Consider the following 23,114-nt stretch of genomic DNA (forward strand, 5'->3'; position numbering starts at 1 on the left):
ATACAGGAGTTAGTTATACCAATACATAACACCACAATACAGGAGTTAGTTACTCCAATACATAACACCACAATAGAGGAGTTAGTTATACCAATACATAACACCACAATAGAGGAGTTAGTTACTCCAATACATAACACCACAATACAGGAGTTAGTTACTCCAATACATAACACCACAATAGAGGAGTTAGTTACTCCAATACATAACACCACAATACAGGAGTTAGTTACTCCAATACATAACACCACAATACAGGAGTTAGTTACTCCAATACATAACACCACAATAGAGGAGTTAGTTACTCCAATACATAACACCACAATACAGGAGTTAGTTACTCCAATACATAACACCACAATACAGGATTTAGTTACTCCAATACATAACACCACAATACAGGAGTTAGTTACTCCAATACATAACACCACAATAGAGGAGTTAGTTATACCAATACATAACACCACAATAGAGGAGTTAGTTACTCCAATACATAACACCACAATACAGGAGTTAGTTACTCCAATACATAACACCACAATACAGGAGTTAGTTACTCCAATACATAACACCACAATAGAGGAGTTAGTTATACCAATACATAACACCACAATAGAGGAGTTAGTTACTCCAATACATAACACCACAATACAGGAGTTAGTTACTCCAATACATAACACCACAATACAGGAGTTAGTTATACCAATACATACCACCACAATACAGGAGTTAGTTACTCCAATACATAACACCATAATACAGGAGTTAGTTATACCAATACATAACACCACAATACAGGATTTAGTTACTCCAATACATAACACCACAATACAGGAGTTAGTTACTCCAATACATAACACCACAATACAGGAGTTAGTTACACCAATACATAACACCATAATACAGGATTTAGTTACTCCAATACATAACACCATAATACAGGAGTTAGTTATACCAATACATAACACCACAATACAGGAGTTAGTTACTCCAATACATAACACCACAATACAGGAGTTAGTTATACCAATACATAACACCACAATACAGGAGTTAGTTACTCCAATACATAACACCACAATACAGGAGTTAGTTATACAATGTTTACCAATACATAACACCACAATAGAGGAGTTAGTTATACCAATACATAACACCACAATACAGGAGTTAGTTACTCCAATACATAACACCACAATACAGGAGTTAGTTATACCAATACATAACACCACAATACAGGATTTAGTTATACCAATACATAACACCACAATACAGGAGTTAGGTATACCAATACATAACACCACAATAGAGGAGTTAGTTACTCCAATACATAACACCACAATACAGGAGTTAGTTATACCAATACATAACACCACAATACAGGAGTTAGTTACTCCAATACATAACACCATAATACAGGAGTTAGTTATACCAATACATAACACCACAATACAGGAGTTAGTTACTCCAATACATAACACCACAATACAGGAGTTAGTTACTCCAATACATAACACCATAATACAGGAGTTAGTTACTCCAATACATAACACCACAATACAGGAGTTAGTTACTCCAATACATAACACCACAATACAGGAGTTAGTTATACCAATACATAACACCACAATACAGGAGTTAGTTATACCAATACATAACACCACAATACAGGAGTTAGTTACTCCAATACATAACACCACAATACAGGAGTTAGTTACTCCAATACATAACACCACAATACAGGAGTTAGTTATACCAATACATAACACCACAATACAGGAGTTAGTTATACCAATACATAACACCACAATACAGGAGTTAGTTACTCCAATACATAACACCACAATACAGGAGTTAGTTACTCCAATACATAACACCACAATACAGGATTTAGTTATACCAATACATAACACCACAATACAGGAGTTAGTTATACAACGTGTACCAATACATAACACCACAATACAGGAGTTAGTTATACAACGTGTACCAATACATAACACCACAATACAGGAGTTAGTTATACCAATACATAACACCACAATACAGGAGTTAGTTATACCAATACATAACACCACAATACAGGAGTTAGTTATACAACGTGTACCAATACATAACACCACAATACAGGAGTTAGTTATACCAATACATAACACCACAATACAGGAGTTAGTTATACCAATACATAACACCACAATACAGGAGTTAGTTATACCAATACATAACACCACAATACAGGAGTTAGTTATACCAATACATAACACCACAATACAGGAGTTAGTTATACCAATACATAACACCACAATACAGGAGTTAGTTACTCCAATACATAACACCACAATACAGGAGTTAGTTATACCAATACATAACACCACAATACAGGAGTTAGTTACTCCAATACATAACACCACAATACAGGAGTTAGTTATACCAATACATAACACCACAATACAGGAGTTAGTTACTCCAATACATAACACCACAATACAGGAGTTAGTTATACCAATACATAACACCACAATACAGGAGTTAGTTACTCCAATACATAACACCACAATAGAGGAGTTAGTTACTCCAATACATAACACATGATGCAGTTATTGAGTGCACTGTACCTGCAACTTTTACATAGATACATTTTCCTCATCAAATGATGAATGTATTTCCTTATAGTAGAATATAGGGATGATCTCTGAGTGATGACGAATGGATAGATATATCAATAACATGACTAACTGATTAATCGATTGACTGACAGGTGGAAGCGTTCTGCTCACCTTGGCAGGTCTTGCCATTGGTCATGAGGCGGTAGCCGGCTGGACACTGACACCTATGGCTCCCTGGAGTGTTCATACACTCATGCTGGCACGTGTCCCTCACCTCACACTCGTTGATGTCTACACACACACACACACACACACACACACACACACACACACACACACACACACACACACACACACACACACACACACACACACACACACACAAAACATTTATCAGTTGAAACATGTTATAAAGGTGTTTTAGAAAACAAGGGGAAGCAAACCCCAGGTAGCACAGCCATGCAGCCAGACCCTCCTCCTCTCCTTTCAAACTCCTCCCCCTCTGCCTGTCCCCCTGCCTCCTCCATAGTTACCTAGGCAACGGCCACCCCTGGCCTCGTACCCCTGCGGACAGGCCAGGGCCTCCCTGCGTCTACGCTGCCTATAGCGCCCCCCTGTGGCAGCGTAGGAGGGGTAGCTCTGAGAGGCCAGGCTGTGGTACTGGCGCTGGAAGGCGCTCCGCTCAGGGGAGTCCTGGGAGGAGCTGTAGCCGTATGAGAAGCTCTGGTAGCTGGGAGGCAGCTTCTCCAGCCCCGCGCAGGACTTTCCATCCCCAAGCAGGTGGCGCCCTGGCGGGCACACACACTTGAAGCTGCCGGGGGTGTTGAGGCACTGGTGCGCGCAGGGCTGGGGCGCATGCTCACACTCATTACTGTCTGGTGATGTCACAGCACCACAGAGAGAGGGGGAGGGAAGAGAGAGAGGGGGCAGGAGGGAAAGAGAGGAGGGAAGAGTGAGAGGGGGCAGGGGGGAGGAGAGAATGGAGGGAAGGGAAAGAGAGAGGAGGTAGTAGGGAAGAGAGAGATGGGGAGTAGGGAAGAGGAGGGAGGAGGGAAGAGAGAGAGAGTAGGGAGGACAGAGGAGGAGGAGAAAAGGAAGAAAACAGGCAAGAGTAAAAGTTGAGTAAAGAGGGGGATATGGAGCAGGGGAAACATACAGATAGACAGAGGATAAGGCAATTAAGGAAGAAGCAGATGAAGTGGGAGAATAAAGTGGTGTGAGGAAGACAAGAGGATGAGAAAGGAAGAGATGGAAAACAATCACCCCAACGTACAGGAATAATCACCCCAACGTACAGGAACAATCACCCCAACGTACAGGAATAATCACCCCAACGTACAGGAACAATCACCCCAACGTACAGGAACAATCACCCCAACGTACAGGAACAATCACCCCAACGTACAGGAACAATCACCCCAACGTACAGGAACAATCACCCCAACGTACAGGAACAATCACCCCAACGTACAGGAACAATCACCCCAACGTTTGACAATACATATCATGTCCCTAAGGCAGAAGTGTCTTCATCTAAAAAGTGTCTTTTAACTTTTATTTATGTTGTATTTCACCCCCTTTTTCTCCCCAATTTTGATCTTGTCTCATTGCTGCAACTCCCCAACGGGCTCGGGAGATGAAGTCATGCGTCCTCTGAAGCATGACTCGCCAAACCACGCTTCTTAATAACACCCGTCCACTTAAACCAGAAGCCACCAATGTGTTGGAGGAAACACCTTTCAACTGACGACCAAGGTCAGCCTGGCCCGCCACAAGGAGTCACTAGAGCACGATGATCCAAGTAAAGCCCCCCCGGCCAAGCCCTCCCTGATCCCTGACGACGCTGGGCCAATTGTGCACAGCCCTATGGGACTCCTGATCACGGCCGGTTGTAATACAGCACGGGATCGAACCCGGGTCTGTAGTGACGCCTCTAGCACTGCGATGCAGTTCTTTAGACCACTGCACCACTCGGGAGGCCCGCCTTTTAACTTTTTCAATGAGAGAATGAATACATTACATCTCACACCAAACAAGAATGCTTGAATGAAATCTCTGCAGCGTTACAGATTGTGCGATAGAAATGTTAAGGTCATTTCCTTTTGAGCCGATATCTGCAGCGTTTACCATGAAGCAGTCTCTGCTAACGTGGGAACAATGCCTTTAAATTCCAACCATGCTGTAACACGGAACTTGCGCAATACGGATTGGATAGAGACCTACATCTGTATATATAGTAAATACATACTTTTTCAGGTTTGCCAAATAGTCTCTTAACTCACTATGGTGCTCAGTTAAAATGTTGCCACTTGAAATTTAAATGAAACATACTGTATATCCAATTTAATGCAACGAAATTTTCAAATTGTACAGGTAAGTAGGTACAGAGTAGACATCAGTGTCCAGTGTTGATGATGTCATAGGGGATACAGACAGAGACAGTGAGTGTATGCCATTACAAAGCAAAGCGACCCCAGGTCGGGTGCAGCCCGGTCAAAAGGTCAAAGGTGGAAACTGTAAGAGTGACAGAGCCAAGAGTGAGAGAGAAAGATGCTGGCCTTGTGATGACAGACAGACAGGTTCATTCCAGGTCCCTTTCCTGTTGTCCTGTCTGTGGCTCCTTACCTTTCTGTTAACCCTGTGTTTAAACTCTAACTACACAGCCACTCAGTACCTAGTGCTCATCTTCTCTTTGTGATAGTTATGAGATAGCAAGGGATTTCCACAGAAGACAACAGTTCTTTAGCTACATTAGCATTATAAAGGCAGAGTGAGGATGTGATGCCACAGCTGGCTGGGGTATTACTGCAGCTTAGGGAGAGATGGAGAGAGGTATGCATGCAGAAGCAGAGGTGTAGTGGGTGAGGGGTATTGGGTTAGTGGTAGTGGGTAAGGGAGAGTGGGTGAGGGGTATTAGTGAAGGGTGAGAGATAGTGGGTGTGGTGTGGTGGGGTAGTGGGGTGAGGAGTAGTGGATAAGGGGTGAGGGGTAGTGGGTAAGGAGTGAGGGGTAGTGGGTGAGGTATAGTGGGTGAGGGGCAGTGGGTGAGGGGTAGTGGGTTAGTGGGTAGTGGGTGAGGGGTAGCGGGTGAGGGGTAGTGGGTTAGTGGGTAGTGGGTGAGGGGTAGCGGGTGAGGGGTAGTGGGTTAGTGGGTAGTGGGTGAGGTATAGTGGGTGAGGGGTAGTGGGCTAGTGGGCTAGTGGGTAGTGGGTGAGGTATAGTGGGTGAGGGGTAGTGGGTGAGGGGTAGTGGGTTAGTGGGTAGTGGGTGAGGTATAGTGGGTGAGGGGTAGTGGCTGAGGGGTAGTGGCTGAGGGGTAGTGGGTTAGTGGGTAGTGGGTGAGGGGTAGTAGGTGAGGTACAATGGGTGAGGGATAGTGGAGGTCTGCGTGCAGAAGCAGGGCAGCTGAGGGGGTAGTGGGGTAGTGGGTGAGGTGGTTTGGAGGTAGAGGGGGTACGTACCCACACAGGGGCGTCCTACACCCTGAGAGCGATAGCCCCTGGGGCAGGTACAATGGTAGCTCCCTCTGCTGTTCTCACAGATCTGGTTGTATCTGCACTGATGTGTCCCGTCTCTGCATTCATCTATATCTATAGGGAGAAGACACATGGAGAGGTTTTATATTGAATATACATATTTGACATTGAAACCATTACCCCACCAAGCAGAAAGGGCTGTATATAAAATCCACCCACTCCCATCCTTTTCTTTAAACATTTGGAATAGGTCATCCACAGATCTACTGGACACAAAATCCTCCTTTCAGTTTTGAATAGTGTCTTTTGAAGTTGGGTACGGGTGAGTTATGAAGGGGCTGATGCCCAGTTCTGGCACACTCACCCACACACGTCCCATTGGCACCTTTGGTCATGCCAGCAGGGCAAAGGTCAATACATGTGTAGCTTCCCCGCATGTTCTTACACTGCTGGTCTGAACGACACACCCTCTGTCTGCACTCGTTTATGTCTGAGGAGAGAGAGGGCGAGAGAGAGAGAGAGAGAGAGAGAGAGAGAGAGAGAGAGAGAGAGCGAGAGAGCGAGGGAGAGAGAGAGAGAGCGAGAGAGAGAGAGAGAGGGGGGGGGGGGGCGAGAGAGAGAGAGCGAGAGAAAGAGAGAGAGAGGGGGGGGGGGAGAGAGGGCGCGAGAGAGAGAGAGAAAGAGAGAGAGAGAGGGCGAGAGAGAGAGAGAGACAGAGAGAGAGAGACAGAGACAGGGAGAGACAGAGAGGGCGAGAGAAAGAGAGAGAGAGAGAGAGAGAGAGAGAGAGAGGGCGAGAGAGAAAGAGAGAGAGAGAGAGAGGGCGAGAGAGAAAGAGAGAGAAAGAGAGAGAGAGAGAGAGAGAGAGGGCGAGAGAGAGAGAAAGAGAGAGAGAGAGAGGGCGAGAGAGAAAGAGAGAGAGAGAGAGGGCGAGAGAGAGAGAGAGAGAGAGAGAGAGAGAGAGAGAGAAGCAGGTCAGGTCCAGAACTGAAACCATCAAAACACATTTCACACTATTGTGCCGACCCAATCTGCAGTGTACTGTGCTCACCTATACAGCGGCGGTTTCTGAGTTGGTACCCGGGCTCACAGGCACAGCGGTAGCTACCGATGGTGTTCAGACAGTGCTGGTTACACGGGTTAGACTCCTGGCACTCATTGACATCTTGAAAATGAACCAAAATGAAATAAACAATAATACAATGACAGCTTAGAAATAGCTTTATACCTACATAGGGCTGTGGTGGGGGAGACGTTTTGTCAGACGGTTATTGTCATGCAACAGACTGCCGGTCTCACGGCAATTAACCGTTAATTAACATAAACAAGTTTAGCATCTCCAGGTCACCGCATAAAAGCTGATGATACATCGCTTTTGGAACATCTACATTTAAAAAAGTATAATAAATCAATGTAATGTAAAGCATCACAATAAATCCATGGTTTATTTTAGGCAGGTCTAAAGAAACATTATGATATGAAGAAAATGTATTTCAGAAGAACAGAATATGAGTTGACCTACTGTATGTTATCTGGCTATGCACCATGCCATAGGCTGTAGGCTTGTTCATTTAGCTGACAAGATATGCTTATAAGTCCCATTCCATTCCATTATTTTATATGATATGATTTTATAGTAAGACAATTATATTTGAACTTAATTGAATAAAATAGAAAGGATATCTTTCGCATTCTGGAGGAGCGTGCCCATATGAAGTGGCTATGTTGAGCGTAAAAGTGAGGATTTGAAACCTATATGCTAGATTTATTTGGCAACTTTAGTAGTATATGATACAAACCTTAGAATGCCTTAGAAATCAAAACATACACTATATATACAGAAGTATATTGAGGAGAGGTGAGTTTTAAACGAACATCCTGTTTTGATAAGTGTTTGATGTGATTTTTGATGGCATTTGCATTGATGTCAGAGTGGTTAGAGGGACAATACAGGGCCTAATGGCCAGGTACTCAGGGCTCCATTGTCCCTCCATCAGGTCCTAATGACCTGGTACTCAGGGACAATGGAGCCCTGAGTACCATGCCATTAGGACCTGATGGAGGGACAATGGAGCCCTGAGTATCAGGCCATTATGACCTGATGGAGGGACAATGGAGCCCTGAGTACCAGGCCATTAGGACCTGATGGAGGGACAATGGAGCCCTGAGTATCAGGCCATTATGACCTGATGGAGGGACAATGGAGCCCTGAGTACCAGGCCATTAGGACCTGATGGAGGGACAATAGAGCCCTGAGTACCTGGCCATTAGGACCTGATGGAGGGACAATGGAGCCCTGAGTACCTGGCCATTAGGACCTGATGGAGGGACAATGGAGCCCTGAGTACCTGGCCATTAGGACCTGATGGAGGGACAATGGAGCCTTGAGTACCTGGCCATTAGGACCTGATGGAGGGACAATAGAGCCCTGAGTACCAGGTCGTTAGGACCTGATGGAGGGACAATGGAGCCCTGAGTACCAGACCATTAGGACCTGATGGAGGGACAATGGAGCCCTGAGTATCAGGCCATTATGACCTGATGGAGGGACAATGGAGCCCTGAGTACCAGGCCATTAGGACCTGATGGAGGGACAATGGAGCCCTGAGTATCAGGCCATTATGACCTGATGGAGGGACAATGGAGCCCTGAGTACCAGGCCATTAGGACCTGATGGAGGGACAATAGAGCCCTGAGTACCTGGCCATTAGGACCTGATGGAGGGACAATGGAGCCCTGAGTACCTGGCCATTAGGACCTGATGGAGGGACAATGGAGCCCTGAGTATCAGGTCGTTAGCGACCTGATTTTTTATTTAACCTTTATTTAACTAGACAAGTCAGTTAAGAACAAATTCTTATTTACAATGACGGCCTACACCGCCCAAACCCGGATGACGCTGGGCCAATTGTGCGCCGACCTATGGGACTCCCGATCACGGCTGGTTGTGATACAGCCTGGGTTCAAACCAGGGTCTGTAGTGACACCTCTAGCACAGAGATGCAGTGCCTTAGACCGCTTAGCCACCCGGGAGCCCTGACTCCTGACTGCTGGTGTGAAAGGTAATGCGGTCACCGTAACAACCCTACATAGTAATGACACTTAATATACTGTATTAACTACTGACAATATTGAAGATGGAAACGAGTGTAACCTTGGCAACTGTGTCCATCGGCTGTCCTTCTGAAGCCCCGCCCACAGCGCATCACACAGCGGTAGGAGCCAATAGTGTTCTCACAGTCCTGCCCGTCATGGCACATGTGCCCACCCAGAGAACACTCATCAATGTCTGAGAACATAGAGAGAGGGAATCATTAGACATTAAGTCTTTAAACAGAGGCAGAGATTCTATGCGAGTAAAGGTGGTTTTATGGAGGAATTAAATAGGTATTTGTTTTTTAGTGTACATAGGGCTCGATTCAATCCGTATGGCAGAAATATCACAGAAGATCCGTTTTATAGCTCGAATGAAATTTAAAGGCAATGTTCCCACGTTCGCGGAGACTACATTTACAGTAAACTCTGCATATGTTGGCTCAATTGGAAATGACCTGTACATTTTTACACAGATCTCCCGTGATACTTCCGCGGCCCGGATTGAATCCAGCCCATAGTGTGTGTGTGTTTGTGTGTGTGGGGCGTACCCTGACAGGTCCTGCCGTCAGCTGAGATGGTGAGTCCTCGGGGACAGGAGCAATAGTAGGTTCCCATGGCATTGTGACAGACATGAGAACAAGGGCTCCTCTCCTTACACTCATCCTCATCTGAATCATAACACAAACAACAACAGTCTTATACTCAACATGGATATTGACATGAGCTTGGACTTAAACTCTGCCATTTTACCCCAAACACCGTTTTAAATCATGTTTCTTATGGTTTCTCAAGACAAATTATGCATTTAAGTGAATTTAAAATGTGCATTTAAGTGAATCTCCACTGAACATAACGTAACAAAGTAAACTGCTCCAGCATGAACAGAGGTGTGGACAAACTCCCCATGTTGAGAAGACAGACTACCAAAATAAGAGGCTTGTCATGATTACCTGCACAGTAGGGTCCTGCAGAGTCCAGCCTGAAGCCAACGGGACACTGGTTACTACGGTCACCTGACAGAACATGGATAAGGTTGTTATGTTAAAGAGAGTGAGATATACAAAAGTATGTGGACACCTTTAAACTAGTGGATTCGGTTATTTCAGCCACACCCGTTACTGACAGGTTTATAACATTGAGCACACAGTCATGCAATCTCCATAGACAAACATTGGCAGTAGAATGGCCCGTACTGAAGAGCTCAGCGACTTTCATCATGGCACCGTCATAGGATGCCACTTTTCCAACAAGTCAGTTCGTCAAATTTCTGCCCTGCTAGAGCCTCCCCGGTCAACTGTAAGTGCTGCTATTGTGAAGTGGAAATGTAATGTAGTGTATAGATAGTGTATACACTGAGTGTACAAAACATTAGGAACTTCCATGACATAGATTGACCAGGTGAAAGCTATGATCCCTTATTGATGTCACTTGTTAAATCTACTTCAAATCAGTGTAGATGAAGGGGAGGAGACAGGTTAAAGAAGGATTTTGTTTAGCCTTGAGACAATTGAGACATGGATTGTGTATGTGTGCCATTCAGAGGGTGAATGGGCAAGAGAACAGATTGAAGTGCTTTTGAACGGGGTTATGGTAGTAAGAGTCCAGAACTGCAACACTGCTGGGTTTTTCACACTCAACAGTTTCCTGTGTGTACCAAGAATGGTCCACCACCCCAAGGACATCCAGCAAACTTGACTCCAATGCTTGTCAACATGGGCCAGCATCCTTGTGGAACACTTTCGACACCTTGTAGAGTCCATGCCCCGATGAATTGAGGCTGTTTCGAGGGAAAAGGGGGGAGGGGTGCAAATGAATAGGGAAGTAAAGAGAGAGAGAGAAAAACAAGGACTTTAAAGTCTCACCCTTGGTGATGGTGGCATGGAGCTTGTATTCCAGGACTTCCTCTAGGGGGCGGTAGTGGGCGCTGATGGCCGAGGCATGGAGCGTCTCCACCAGGTAGGGCATCTTTCCCTTGGCAGGGTCGTAGGTGATTGTGTGGTTCCAGGAGTAGGGCACACTGACCCGGTCAATACTGAACATCCGGGTGGACAGAGCATACAGCTGGCCTGGACCAGTCTGAATGTAGTCCTCTGTGTAGTCCTGGGTCAGATGAACAACAAACAGCATGGATAAGCCTTAACCAAAAAGTTCTGCACCTCATAACCACCTTTCATTGTCTTTTTGTAATTCATTTAAACTGTTTGATCGTGATCTGTAGTCTGGTTATCAACGTTTGTCATTATGGGCCAAACTTAACATCTGTTGTGTATGTTACACAAAGATTGTCTTCAGCATTGATTTCAGTTACACTTCAGATCTCAAATGAGGAGAGTAATGATAGTATGGAGTGTGTAGTGTAGGGTGTAATACGTCTGGAGCTGTGTTTTCTGTTACCTTGATGCTGATGTCAGCATTAGACGGCAGCTGCAGAATGTGTCCATTCAGCACGATATCCAATAGCAGTGCTCCGTCTGAGTCCAGCCCCCGAGCCACATGGGTCATCCTCAGGATCTCACCTGGTGGACAGAGGGCGCTTTATAAAGGCTGAAACCCTTTATTCTCTGGTCTTCATGGTAATACCACACACACACACACACACACACACACACACACACACACACACACACACACACACACACACACACACACACACACACACACACACACACACACACACACACACACACACACACACACACACACACACACACACACACACACACACACACACACAAACACACACACACAAACACACACACACACACATCCAAATTCTTCCCCTTCTCACCTGTGGCAAACTCCACCTGTGTCTCCCGTCTGAACACACCTCTGGTCAGAGAGTAGCCGTTCACTGCCTCCCCTAGCTCCTGAGCCGTCGTCCAATAGATGGAGTTCAGGATGGAGATCAGCTTCCTCATAGCTGGGCCTGCATGGGGTCAACAGGTGAGGTCAGGTCAGGGGTCATTCAAGAAGATTTTGAAACAGGGTGATTCGTTTGAACTGGGGTCAATTAGTGCAGCTCTTCTCTTTGTGACAAAATAAACCTGAATCTGTTATCTGATCTGTGCTTAGAAACAACTACAGCCTACATCTTTGTAAACTTAACACACCATAGATAATCTATGAGGGTACATATTGAACTCAATGTCATAACGTCTATTACAGTTTTTTCCAACTGCTTACACACAACATCTTTTCAAGTCACACGATTTTTGAAACCTCTCACTCAAAGTGCAAAACTACACACCAAATATCCAAAACCATAAGCTATTTCTCAGCCTTTGACTCATTTGTCAATAGCATAAAACACCTTTTTCAAAACACTACACACAATTCTCTACCTAAAACACAAAAATCGAACAGGAAGTGACTTGCTTTCCTTTTCCAAACACAACCAATCAAAATGCTACACTTATTCACCAGGTCACACACACACTCCTCACATGTGCGAACACTAATAGCTTAACTGATTACTGACCAATCACTGCTTTACTGTAGTATAGGCCTATAAATAGGTCAAAGGTCAGATGACCTGTTTTGAACTATGGATGCCAACAGTGGACAGAGAGAAAGAGGAGTAGGAGGGAGAGGAAGAGGAAGAAGAGGACGAGGGCAAAGAAGAGAAGGAAGGAGAGCCATCTCTGATGAGATTAGGGCAATACTTGTTGATCATGTGATCAACCACGGTTTGACCATGAGAGAGGCTGGACTGAGAATCCAGCCCAATTTGAGTCGATTTAAAGTGGCGTCCATAATTCGAACCTTCAGAAATGAGAACAGGTATGCAACTATCTAATGACTATTTTAGCATTACAGTAATGTACTGTAAAATACGTATGACTGCATAGTATTGCATAAACATTGAACTCTAAGCCATCCATTTACTGCACTGCATTGAATGAATGAGGTTGGTTATCATGCTGTACTACATGTTTTTGTACATTGTTTAAAGTTCCTTATGCTGAACACATACTGTGTTTGAATTCTGTACAGAGTGGAAAGGCAAAGACATCATGGAGGACGAGGACGCTTGTTTACAGATGTACAAGAGACTGCAATTATCAATATGGTTTTGGCCAACAGTGCAATTAGGATTTGAGAGATAAGAGAGCATATCTTGAATAATGACACCATATTTAACAACATCAATGCTGTAAGCCAGTCTGCCATACAACACATCCTCCAACGGCACCGAGTGACGATGAAACAACTTTACAAGGTGCCATTTGAGAGAAACTCTGACAGAGTCCGTATGTATGCAACACTACTTCCAGTACTTCAGACATAACATATTTACTCATCTGTATATCCTTTTGTCTGTTACAAAGAGTATTGGAGCTGGATGCCCATGTAATTCACCATGAATGTATTTATGTGGATGAGGTTAGCTTCAAAACCAGGCACCGCAGAAGAAATGTAATAGGACAGAGGGCAATTACCAATGTCCCTGGAGAGCGTGGGGGTAATATAACTATGTGTGCTGCCATCACTCAAAACGGGGTCCTCCATCACAATGACACACTGGGTCCGTACAACACTGGCCATATGCTCACTTTTCTGGATGCAATTTACACAATGCTTGTCCCTGATCCAGATCAGGAGCCTGCTAGATTTGTGGTTTTATGGGATGTTGTTAGTTTTCACCAGGCTTTTCTGGTCCAAAACTGGTTTGCCACCCATCCATAATTTGTAGTTTTGTACCTACCCCAATATTCACCTTTTCTAAATCCCATAGAGGAATTCTTCTCAGCCTGGCGCTGGAAAGTGTATGATCGTCAACCCTATGCCCGCATGCCGCTTCTCCAGGCAATGGAGGACGCATGTGGGGACATAGAGGTTGCCTTTGTCCAAGGTTGGATACGCCATGCTAGGAGATACTTCCCTCCATGTGGGGACATAGAGGTTGCCTCTGTCCAAGGTTGGATACGCCATGCTAGGAGATACTTCCCTCCATGTTTGGCAAGAGAAAACGTATCTTGTGATGTGGACGAAGTGTTGTGGCCAAACCCAGGCCGGAGAAGAGATGAAGCGTAGCTTAGCACTGGTGACTGCCCCCCCCCCCCTACCAAATCCTGGACTGCCCCCCCCGGGACCCCACACACACAATTGTGTTCTTTACTGTATTCTAAAGAATATACTTTTGGTTTACATATGTTTATGGTTTTGTTTTATGCTACTGTATACAACAGTAATGTTTGGCCTAAAAAATATTTTCTGTTTCTACATTGCATTGGTGTTTACAGTGTACTTGTTACCCCTCTCAGCAGATTACTTTCACTGCAGAACATTGTATTGAAATGTAGATATAAGCCTATGAAAGACCAAAGAGCTTTAGATTTAGAACAACCGTGTTTACATGGTATATCCAAAAATCGACTATTATGAAAGAAGTGTTTGCCATTTGATGCAAATGCTTCATTCTACGTGTTTATGGCATTTTGAATGCAGTGTTACATTTTGAAGGAGATGTGAGGCATTTTGCATTTTGTGTGAGCAGTTTGGGAATTGTGTGTTGAGTTTTGAAAAAAGGAGATGGTTTTGAAAACGTGTGTAAGCAGTTGCACTGTAACTAACCCAGGCTCCGGGGCACATTGGAGATGGTGGCGTGTATAACCCTGCCTCCAGATTGGTTGTCAGAGATGGTGGCGTTGAGGATGGCAATTCCAAACTCCACGTTGTTAATGTTTCCTATGATGCTGCCTCTCGCCTTCTGAGGCCCGCCTAGGAGAAATAACAGGTTTAGTGCACACACAGGCACGCACATGCCAAACACACACACACACACATGCCATGCCATGCACACACACACAAACACACACCATACCTGGACACGCTTGGCCGTTACACCTGGACACCTGGGTGGAGTCTCCTGGGCAGAGGCGGCCCTCGTTGCTAGGCGATGGGTTATTACAGAGTTTGACTCGAGTTCTCTCTCCGCCCGCACAGGAGGCGGAGCATTCTCCCCAGGGCTGCCACGCTCCCCAGTTACCATCCACTGCAAACACACACAGACATATAAAATACATAGTCATGACAGAGTGAGCATCGACCCCCACACACGCTTACTTAAGGTAGTCCATCGTGTCCGATGATGACTTCCACAACTGCTTGTGGGTTCACTGATGACTGTGTAATCTGATGCGGGATGCACACTGTCTGCCACAGACAGAGCTCACAAAGGCCTGTCCCATTGGGGCCGGAGCAGGCATGGTCATATTCCTTCTCTGTCGCTTAGCCAGGCTCCGTTCCAGACTTTATTCCTTGGCCAACTGCACTCCGCAGCAACAGTCTGGAGGGACACAGGGTTCATCCCAGAGTTCTTTAGTGATATCTTCACTTTGTCCATTAGCTGCTTTTTTCTGCCCACCTGCAGAGCGACGGCCCAGTTGTAGCTGTCCGCACAGCCTCTTTCGCGGCAGGCAATCCTCTGGCACCTGAATGGCATTGGCCGAGCCATCTAATGCTGGTGGAGTGTGATGGACGCCTCAATGCTCCAGCAGTTTGGTTCTCTGTAGGATCTCTAAGTGTAGAACATGGTCCTGCCAGATCACTTTCAAAATGTGTTGGAGGCCTTTTCCATCAAAGGATTCCAGTTGTTCTAAGTGTCGGCGATAAACTGTCCATGTTTCACATCTATAAAGGAGTGTAGATATTTATATTCCAGATTCTGGATATCCTGGTCGATGTTGCAGTCTTCCTAGAGGATGCTTCCAAGATATTTAAAGTGTGGTACAATGGCCAGTGAGGAGTCTGAGATGGAGAATATGTTTCAAGTGGAGGGTCAGATGACTACTGACATACCGTCATTGAAAATAAGAATTTGTTCTTAACTGACTTGCCTAGTAAAATAAAGGTAAAGTTAAAAATTAAATTAAATAAAAAAAACATAGTACCTCAGTTTTTGGGATGTTAACATTCTGCTGTATGCTCTCACAGCTGCTGTGAGAGAGGCACAACAGGACAATCATCCACTTACTGGAGCTCAAGTACCTGTTCAGATTTGGAGCATCCTGATTTTGAAGAGGTTCCCATACAATCTGAAGCCCCGGGTAACCCCCACTCTCTGTTTCAATGTCCTTGTGCAGGAGTGTTGTGACACACCCATCCTATGCTTCACGGAATCGTGGCTGAATGACGACATGGATACTCAGCTAGCGGGACACACGCTGCACCGGCAGGATAGAACAGCATGAGGGGGGGCGGTCAGTGCATATTTGTAAACAACAGCTGGTGCACGAAATCTAAGGAAGTCTCTAGATTTTATATTGTGATAAACTGCAGGCCACACTACTTGCCTAGAGAGTTCTCAGCTATACTTCTTGTGGCTGTTTATTTACCACCACAGACAGATGCTGGCACTAAGACTGCACTCAGTCAGCTGAAATAAGCAAAAAGGAAACCACTCGCTCAGAGGCGGCACTCCTAGTGGCCGGAGACTTTAATGCAGGGAAACTTAAATCAGTTCTACCAAATCTCTATCAACATGTTAAATGTGCAACCAGAGTCGAAAGAAATTCTAGATCAGACGCGTACAAAGCTCTCCCTCGCCCTCCATCTGGTAAATCCAACCACAACTCTATCCTCCTGATTCCTGCTTACAAGCAAAAATTAAAGCAGGAAGCACCAGTGACTCGGTCTATAAAAAAATGGTCAGATGAAGCAGATGCAAAACTACAGGACTGTTTTGCTATCACAGACTGGAACATGTTCCGGGATTCTTCCGATGGCATTGAGGAGTACACCACATCAGTTACTGGCTTTATCAATAAGTGCATCGAGGACGTCGTCCCCACAGTGACTGTACGTACATACCCCAACCAGAAGCCATGGATTACAGGCAACATTCGCACTGAGCTAAAGGGTAGAGCTGCCACATTCAAGGTGCGGGACTCTAACCCGGAAGCTTACAAGATATCCTGCTATGCCCTCAGATGAACCATCAAACAGGCAAAGCTTCAATACAGGGCTAAGATTGAATCATACTACACCAGCTCCGACACTCGTCGGATGTGGCAGGGCTTGCAGACTATTACAAACTACAAAGGGAAGCACAGCCGTGAGCTGCCCAGTGACACGAGCCTACCAGACGAGCTAAATCACTTCTATGCTCGCTTCGAGGCAAGCAACACTGAGGCATGCATGAGAGCATCAGCTGTTCCGGATGACTGTGTGATCACGCTCTCCGTAGCCGATGTGAGTAAGACCCTTAAACAGGTCAACATACACAAGGCTGCGGGCCAGATGGATTACCAGGACGTGTGCTCCGGGCATGTGCTGACCAACTGGCAGGTGTCTTCACTGACATTTTCAACATGTCCCCGATTGAGTCTGTAATACCAACATGCTTCAAGCAGACCACCATAGTCCCTGTGCCCAAGAACACAAAGGCAACATGCCGAAATGACTAAATCAAATCAAATGTTATTTGTCACATACACATGGTTAGCAGATGTTAATGCGAGTGTAGCGAAATGCTTGTGCTTCTAGTTCCGACAATGCAGTAATAACCAACAAGTAATCTAACTAACAATTCCAAAACTACTCTTATACACAGTGTAAGGGGATAAAGAATATGTACATAAGGATATATGAATGAGTGATGGTACAGAGCAGCATAGGCGAGATACAGTAGATGATATCGAGTACAGTATATACATATGAGATGAGTATGTAAACAAAGTGGCATAGTTAAAGTGGCTAGTGATACATGTATTACATAAGGATGCAGTCGATGATATAGAGTACAGTATATACGTATGCATATGAGATGAATAATGTAGGGTAAGTAACATTATATAAGGTAGCATTGTTTAAAGTGGCTAGTGATATATTTACATCATTTCCTATCAATTCCCATTATTAAAGTGGCTGGAGTTGAGTCAGTGTCATTGTCAGTGTGTTGGCAGCAGCCACTCAATGTTAGTGGTGGCTGTTTAACAGTCTGATGGCCTTGAGATAGAAGCTGTTTTTCAGTCTCTCGTTCCCAGCTTTGATGCACCTGTACTGACCTCGCCTTCTGGATGATAGCGGGGTGAACAGGCAGTGGCTCGGGTGGTTGTTGTCCTTGATGACCTTTATGGCCTTCCTGTAACATCGGGTGGTGTAGGTGTCCTGGAGGGCAGGTAGTTTGCCCCCGGTGATGCGTTGTGCAGACCTCACTACCCTCTGGAGAGCCTTACGGTTGAGGGCGGAGCAGTTGCCGTACCAGGCGGTGATACAGCCCGCCAGGATGCTCTCGATTGTGCATCTGTAGAAGTTTGTGAGTGCTTTTGGTGACAAGCCGAATTTCCTCAGCCTCCTGAGGTTGAAGAGGCGCTGCTGCGCCTTCTTCACGATGCTGTCTGTGTGAGTGGACCAATTCAGTTTGTCTGTGATGTGTATGCCGAGGAACTTAAAACTTGCTACCCTCTCCACTACTGTTCCATCGATGTGGATAGGGGGGTGTTCCCTCTGCTGTTTCCTGAAGTCCACAATCATCTCCTTAGTTTTGTTGACGTTGAGTGTGAGGTTATTTTCCTGACACCACATTCCGAGGGCCCTCACCTCCTCCCTGTAGGCCGTCTCGTCGTTGTTGGTAATCAAGCCTACCACTGTTGTGTCGTCCGCAAACTTGATGATTGAGTTGGAGGCGTGCGTGGCCACGCAATCGTGGGTGAACAGGGAGTACAGGAGAGGGCTCAGAACGCACCCTTGTGGGGCCCCAGTGTTGAGGATCAGCGGGGAGGAGATGTTGTTGCCTACCCTCACCACCTGGGGGCGGCCCGTCAGGAAGTCCAGTACCGAGTTGCACAGGGCGGGGTCGAGACCCAGGGTCTCGAGCTTGATGACGAGCTTGGAGGGTACTATGGTGTTGAATGCCGAGCTGTAGTCGATGAACAGCATTCTCACATAGGTATTCCTCTTGTCCAGATGGGTTAGGGCAGTGTGCAGTGTGGTTGAGATTGCATCGTCTGTGGACCTATTTGGGCGGTAAGCAAATTGGAGTGGGTCTAGGGTGTCAGGTAGGGTGGAGGTGATATGGTCCTTGACTAGTCTCTCAAAGCACTTCATGATGACGGATGTGAGTGCTACGGGGCGGTAGTCGTTTAGCTCAGTTACCTTAGCTTTCTTGGGAACAGGAACAATGGTGGCCCTCTTGAAGCATGTGGGAACAGCAGACTGGTATAGGGATTGATTGAATATGTCCGTAAACACACCGGCCAGCTGGTCTGCGCATGCTCTGAGGGCGCGGCTGGGGATGCCGTCTGGGCCTGCAGCCTTGCGAGGGTTGACACGTTTAAATGTTTTACTCACCTCGGCTGCAGTGAAGGAGAGACCGCATGTTTTCGTTGCAGGCAGTGTCAGTGGCACTGTATTGTCCTCAAAGCGGGCAAAAAAGTTATTTAGTCTGCCTGGGAGCAAGACATCCTGGTCCGTGACTGGGCTGGATTTCTTCCTGTAGTCCGTGATTGACTGTAGACCCTGCCACATGCCTCTTGTGTCTGAGCCGTTGAATTGAGATTCTACTTTGTCTCTGTACTGACGCTTAGCTTGTTTGATAGCCTTGCGGAGGGAATAGCTGCACTGTTTGTATTCGGTCATGTTACCAGACACCTTGCCCTGATTAAAAGCAGTGGTTCGCGCTTTCAGTTCCACACGAATGCTGCCATCAATCCACGGTTTCTGGTTAGGGAATGTTTTAATCGTTGCTATGGGAACGACATCTTCAACGCACGTTCTAATGAACTCGCACACCGAATCAGCGTATTCGTCAATATTGTTATCTGACGCAATACGAAACATGTCCCAGTCCACGTGATGGAAGCAGTCTTGGAGTGTGGAGTCAGCTTGGTCGGACCAGCGTTGGACAGACCTCAGCGTGGGAGCCTCTTGTTTTAGTTTCTGTCTGTAGGCAGGGATCAACAAAATGGAGTCGTGGTCAGCTTTTCCGGAAGGGGGGCGGGGCAGGGCCTTATATGCGTCGCGGAAGTTAGAATAACAATGATCCAAGGTCTTTCCACCCCTGGTTGCGCAATCGATATGCTGATAAAATTTAGGGAGTCTTGTTTTCAGATTAGCCTTGTTCAAATCCCCAGCTACAATGAATGCAGCCTCCGGATAAATCGTTTCCAGTTTGCAGAGAGTTAAATAAAGTTCGTTCAGAGCCATCGATGTGTCTGCTTGGGGGGGGATATATACGGCTGTGATTATAATCGAAGAGAATTCTCTTGGTAGATAATGCGGTCTACATTTGATTGTGAGGAATTCTAAATCAGGTGAACAGAAGGATTTGAGTTCCTGTATGTTTCTTTCATCACACCATGTCACGTTAGCTATAAGGCATACGCCCTCGCCCCTCTTCTTACCAGAAAGATATTTGTTTCTGTCGGCGCGATGCGTGGAGAAACCCGTTGGCTGCACCGCCTCGGATAGCGTCTCTCCAGTGAGCCATGTTTCCGTGATGTCCCTCTGGAATGCTACCCTTGCTCGGATTTCATCAACCTTGTTGTCAAGAGACTGGACATTGGCAAGAAGAATGCTAGGGAGTGGTGCACGGTGTGCCCGTCTCCGGAGTCTGACCAGAAGAACGCCTCGTTTCCCTCTTTTTCGGAGTCGTTTTTTTGGGTCGCTGCATGGAATCCACTCCGTTGTCCTGTTTGTAAGGCAGAACACAGGATCCGCGTCGCGAAAAACATATTCTTGGTCGTACTGATGGTGAGTTGACGCTGATCTTATATTCAGTAGTTCTTCTCGACTGTATGTAATGAAACCTAAGATGACCTGGGGTACTAATGTAATAAATAACACGTAAAAAAAACAAAAAACTGCATAGTTTCCTAGGAACGCGAAGCGAGGCGGCCATCTCTGTCGGCGCCGGAAGTCAGACTACAGACCCGTAGCACTCATGTCCGTATTCATGAAGTGCTTTGAAAGGCTGGTAATGGCTCACATCAACACCATTATCCCAGAAACCCTAGACCCACTCCAATTTGCATACCGCCCAAACAGATCCATAGATGATGCAATCTCTATTGCACTCCACACTGCCCTTTCCCACCTGGACAAAAGGAACATCTATGTGAGAATGCTGTTCATTGACTACAGCTCAGCGTTCAACACCATAGTACCCTTAAAGCTCATCACCAAGCTAAGGATCCTGGGACTAAACACCTCCCTCTGCAACTGGATCCTGGACTTCCTGACAGGCCGCCCCCAGGTGGTGAGGGTAGGTAGCAACACATCTGCCATGCTCATCCTCAACACTGGAGCTCCCCAGGGGTGCGTGCTCAGTGCCCTCCTGTACTCCCTGTTCACCCACGACTGCATGGCCAGGCACGACTCCAACACCATCATTAAGTTTGCTGATGACACAACAGTGGCCTGATCACCGACAACGACGAGACAGCCTATAGGGAGGAGGTCAGAGACCTGGCCGGGTGGTGCCAGAATAACAACCTATCCCTCAACGTAACCAAGACTAAGGAGATGATTGTGGGCTACAGGAAAAGGAGCACCGAGCACGTCCCTATTCTCATCGACGGGGCTGTAGTGGAGCAGGTTGAGAGCTTCAAATTCCTTGGTGTCCACATCAACAACAAACTAGATTGGTCCAAACACACCAAGACAGTCGTGAAGAGGGAACGACAAAGCCTATTCCCCCTCAGGAAACTAAAAAGATTTGGCATGGATCTTGAGATCCTCAAAAGGTTTTACAGCTGCAAGAGATTAAGGAGATTAAGGCTCTGGATGGTAGGCAGGGTTTAGGGGTACGTCCAGGACTGAGTAGTCAACTTGGTACGGCTGGTTTAAGAGGGCTTCAAATTGTTCACTCCACCTCTGGACTAAGCCAGTTAGGTCCTTTATAAGAGTGGACTCATCTACACTTCTGAGGGGACAGGGGAGAGCAACTTCCTGGGCAGTGGGTGGTCTTCAGGGCATCATAAATGTTGTACCTGTCATATCTGTCCGCAAAAGATTGGATTTCTTGTACTTTGGAGATCCACCATTAATTTTGTAGATGCCATAAAGCACTGTGCCTCCCACTGCTGCTCATGACATTGCTTTTGGAGGGCCTCAGATGTAAGGCTGTTGAGTGTGTCTTTATATACCTTGTGTATGTCAAGTAGGGTGGAGATGTACGTGGAGTTTTCATTGAACCAGTCCTGATGTTTCTTACTGCTGTAACTGATGGAGTGGGCTGCTGACTCAGAGTGATGTGTTTAGAGAGGAACATTTGTTGTGAATCGGACCCCTCTGCATTCAGGACAGTCTCAATGTTCTCTAGTTTTTCTGCTAGAGAGCGACATAGGTTGTTACGTGCCTCTGTTTTCTGAAGTCGAGCACAGTGCAGATTGTTTTTGGTGGACATATTGAGGCAGGTGGCTGTGTGAACTTTCATTCTGAGCTTGGTCTACATCATCCGATGATCTGTCCAGCACTCCGCTCCTTTCACGGCTCACGCAATGAGGACATCCTTGATATCAGAGCGCCTGACAGTCACGTAGTCTATGAGGTGCCAGCGCTGTGATTGTGAGTGCATTCAATAGGTTTTGTATTTGTTTTAATTTTGGAACATGGTGTTGGTGATAGTAAGTTCATGTTCAGCACAAAGGCTTAGCAATTTCAATCCATTTGCGTTGACATGACCAACGCCGTGCTGTCCTATCACTCCGTTCCATATCTCACACACACAAACACACACTTACCAGGGCAGTTGGCTGTGCTGCACCTCTGTATCTGTGAGTCTGCCCCGGCACATGCTCTGCCCCCATTGGCGGGTCTGGGGTTGTCACATGTTCTGTAACGCTTCATCTGTCCTCCATTACACGTCCTGCTGCAGCTGCCCCAACTACTCCACAGACCCCAGTTACCATGAACTAATAGGGTGAGGTAGAGGGGAGAGGGAAAGGGAAAGGATAGGAAAGAGAGAGAGGGAAAGAAAGAGATGCATCTCAGT

General features: G+C 46.1%; 1 protein-coding gene across 1 annotated transcript in view; it reads right to left on the bottom strand.

The window, feature by feature from the left end:
* Positions 1 to 23,114, bottom strand: part of hmcn1 (hemicentin 1) — a 238,272-nt gene that overhangs the window by 6,292 nt on the left and 208,866 nt on the right. The window contains exons 91-104 of the mRNA XM_031838031.1: positions 22,864 to 23,034; positions 15,003 to 15,173; positions 14,753 to 14,899; positions 11,967 to 12,104; positions 11,573 to 11,694; positions 11,041 to 11,278; positions 10,129 to 10,191; positions 9,727 to 9,846; positions 9,237 to 9,371; positions 7,134 to 7,247; positions 6,447 to 6,572; positions 6,068 to 6,196; positions 3,140 to 3,481; positions 2,778 to 2,897 (exon numbers count right to left, since the gene is read on the bottom strand). Coding sequence (XP_031693891.1) covers positions 2,778 to 2,897; positions 3,140 to 3,481; positions 6,068 to 6,196; positions 6,447 to 6,572; positions 7,134 to 7,247; positions 9,237 to 9,371; positions 9,727 to 9,846; positions 10,129 to 10,191; positions 11,041 to 11,278; positions 11,573 to 11,694; positions 11,967 to 12,104; positions 14,753 to 14,899; positions 15,003 to 15,173; positions 22,864 to 23,034 — 2,136 coding nt within the window. The remainder of the gene's footprint in view (positions 1 to 2,777; positions 2,898 to 3,139; positions 3,482 to 6,067; positions 6,197 to 6,446; positions 6,573 to 7,133; positions 7,248 to 9,236; positions 9,372 to 9,726; positions 9,847 to 10,128; positions 10,192 to 11,040; positions 11,279 to 11,572; positions 11,695 to 11,966; positions 12,105 to 14,752; positions 14,900 to 15,002; positions 15,174 to 22,863; positions 23,035 to 23,114) is intronic.

Source organism: Oncorhynchus kisutch, linkage group LG13, assembly GCF_002021735.2.
Source record: "Oncorhynchus kisutch isolate 150728-3 linkage group LG13, Okis_V2, whole genome shotgun sequence".
NCBI lineage: Eukaryota > Metazoa > Chordata > Actinopteri > Salmoniformes > Salmonidae > Oncorhynchus > Oncorhynchus kisutch.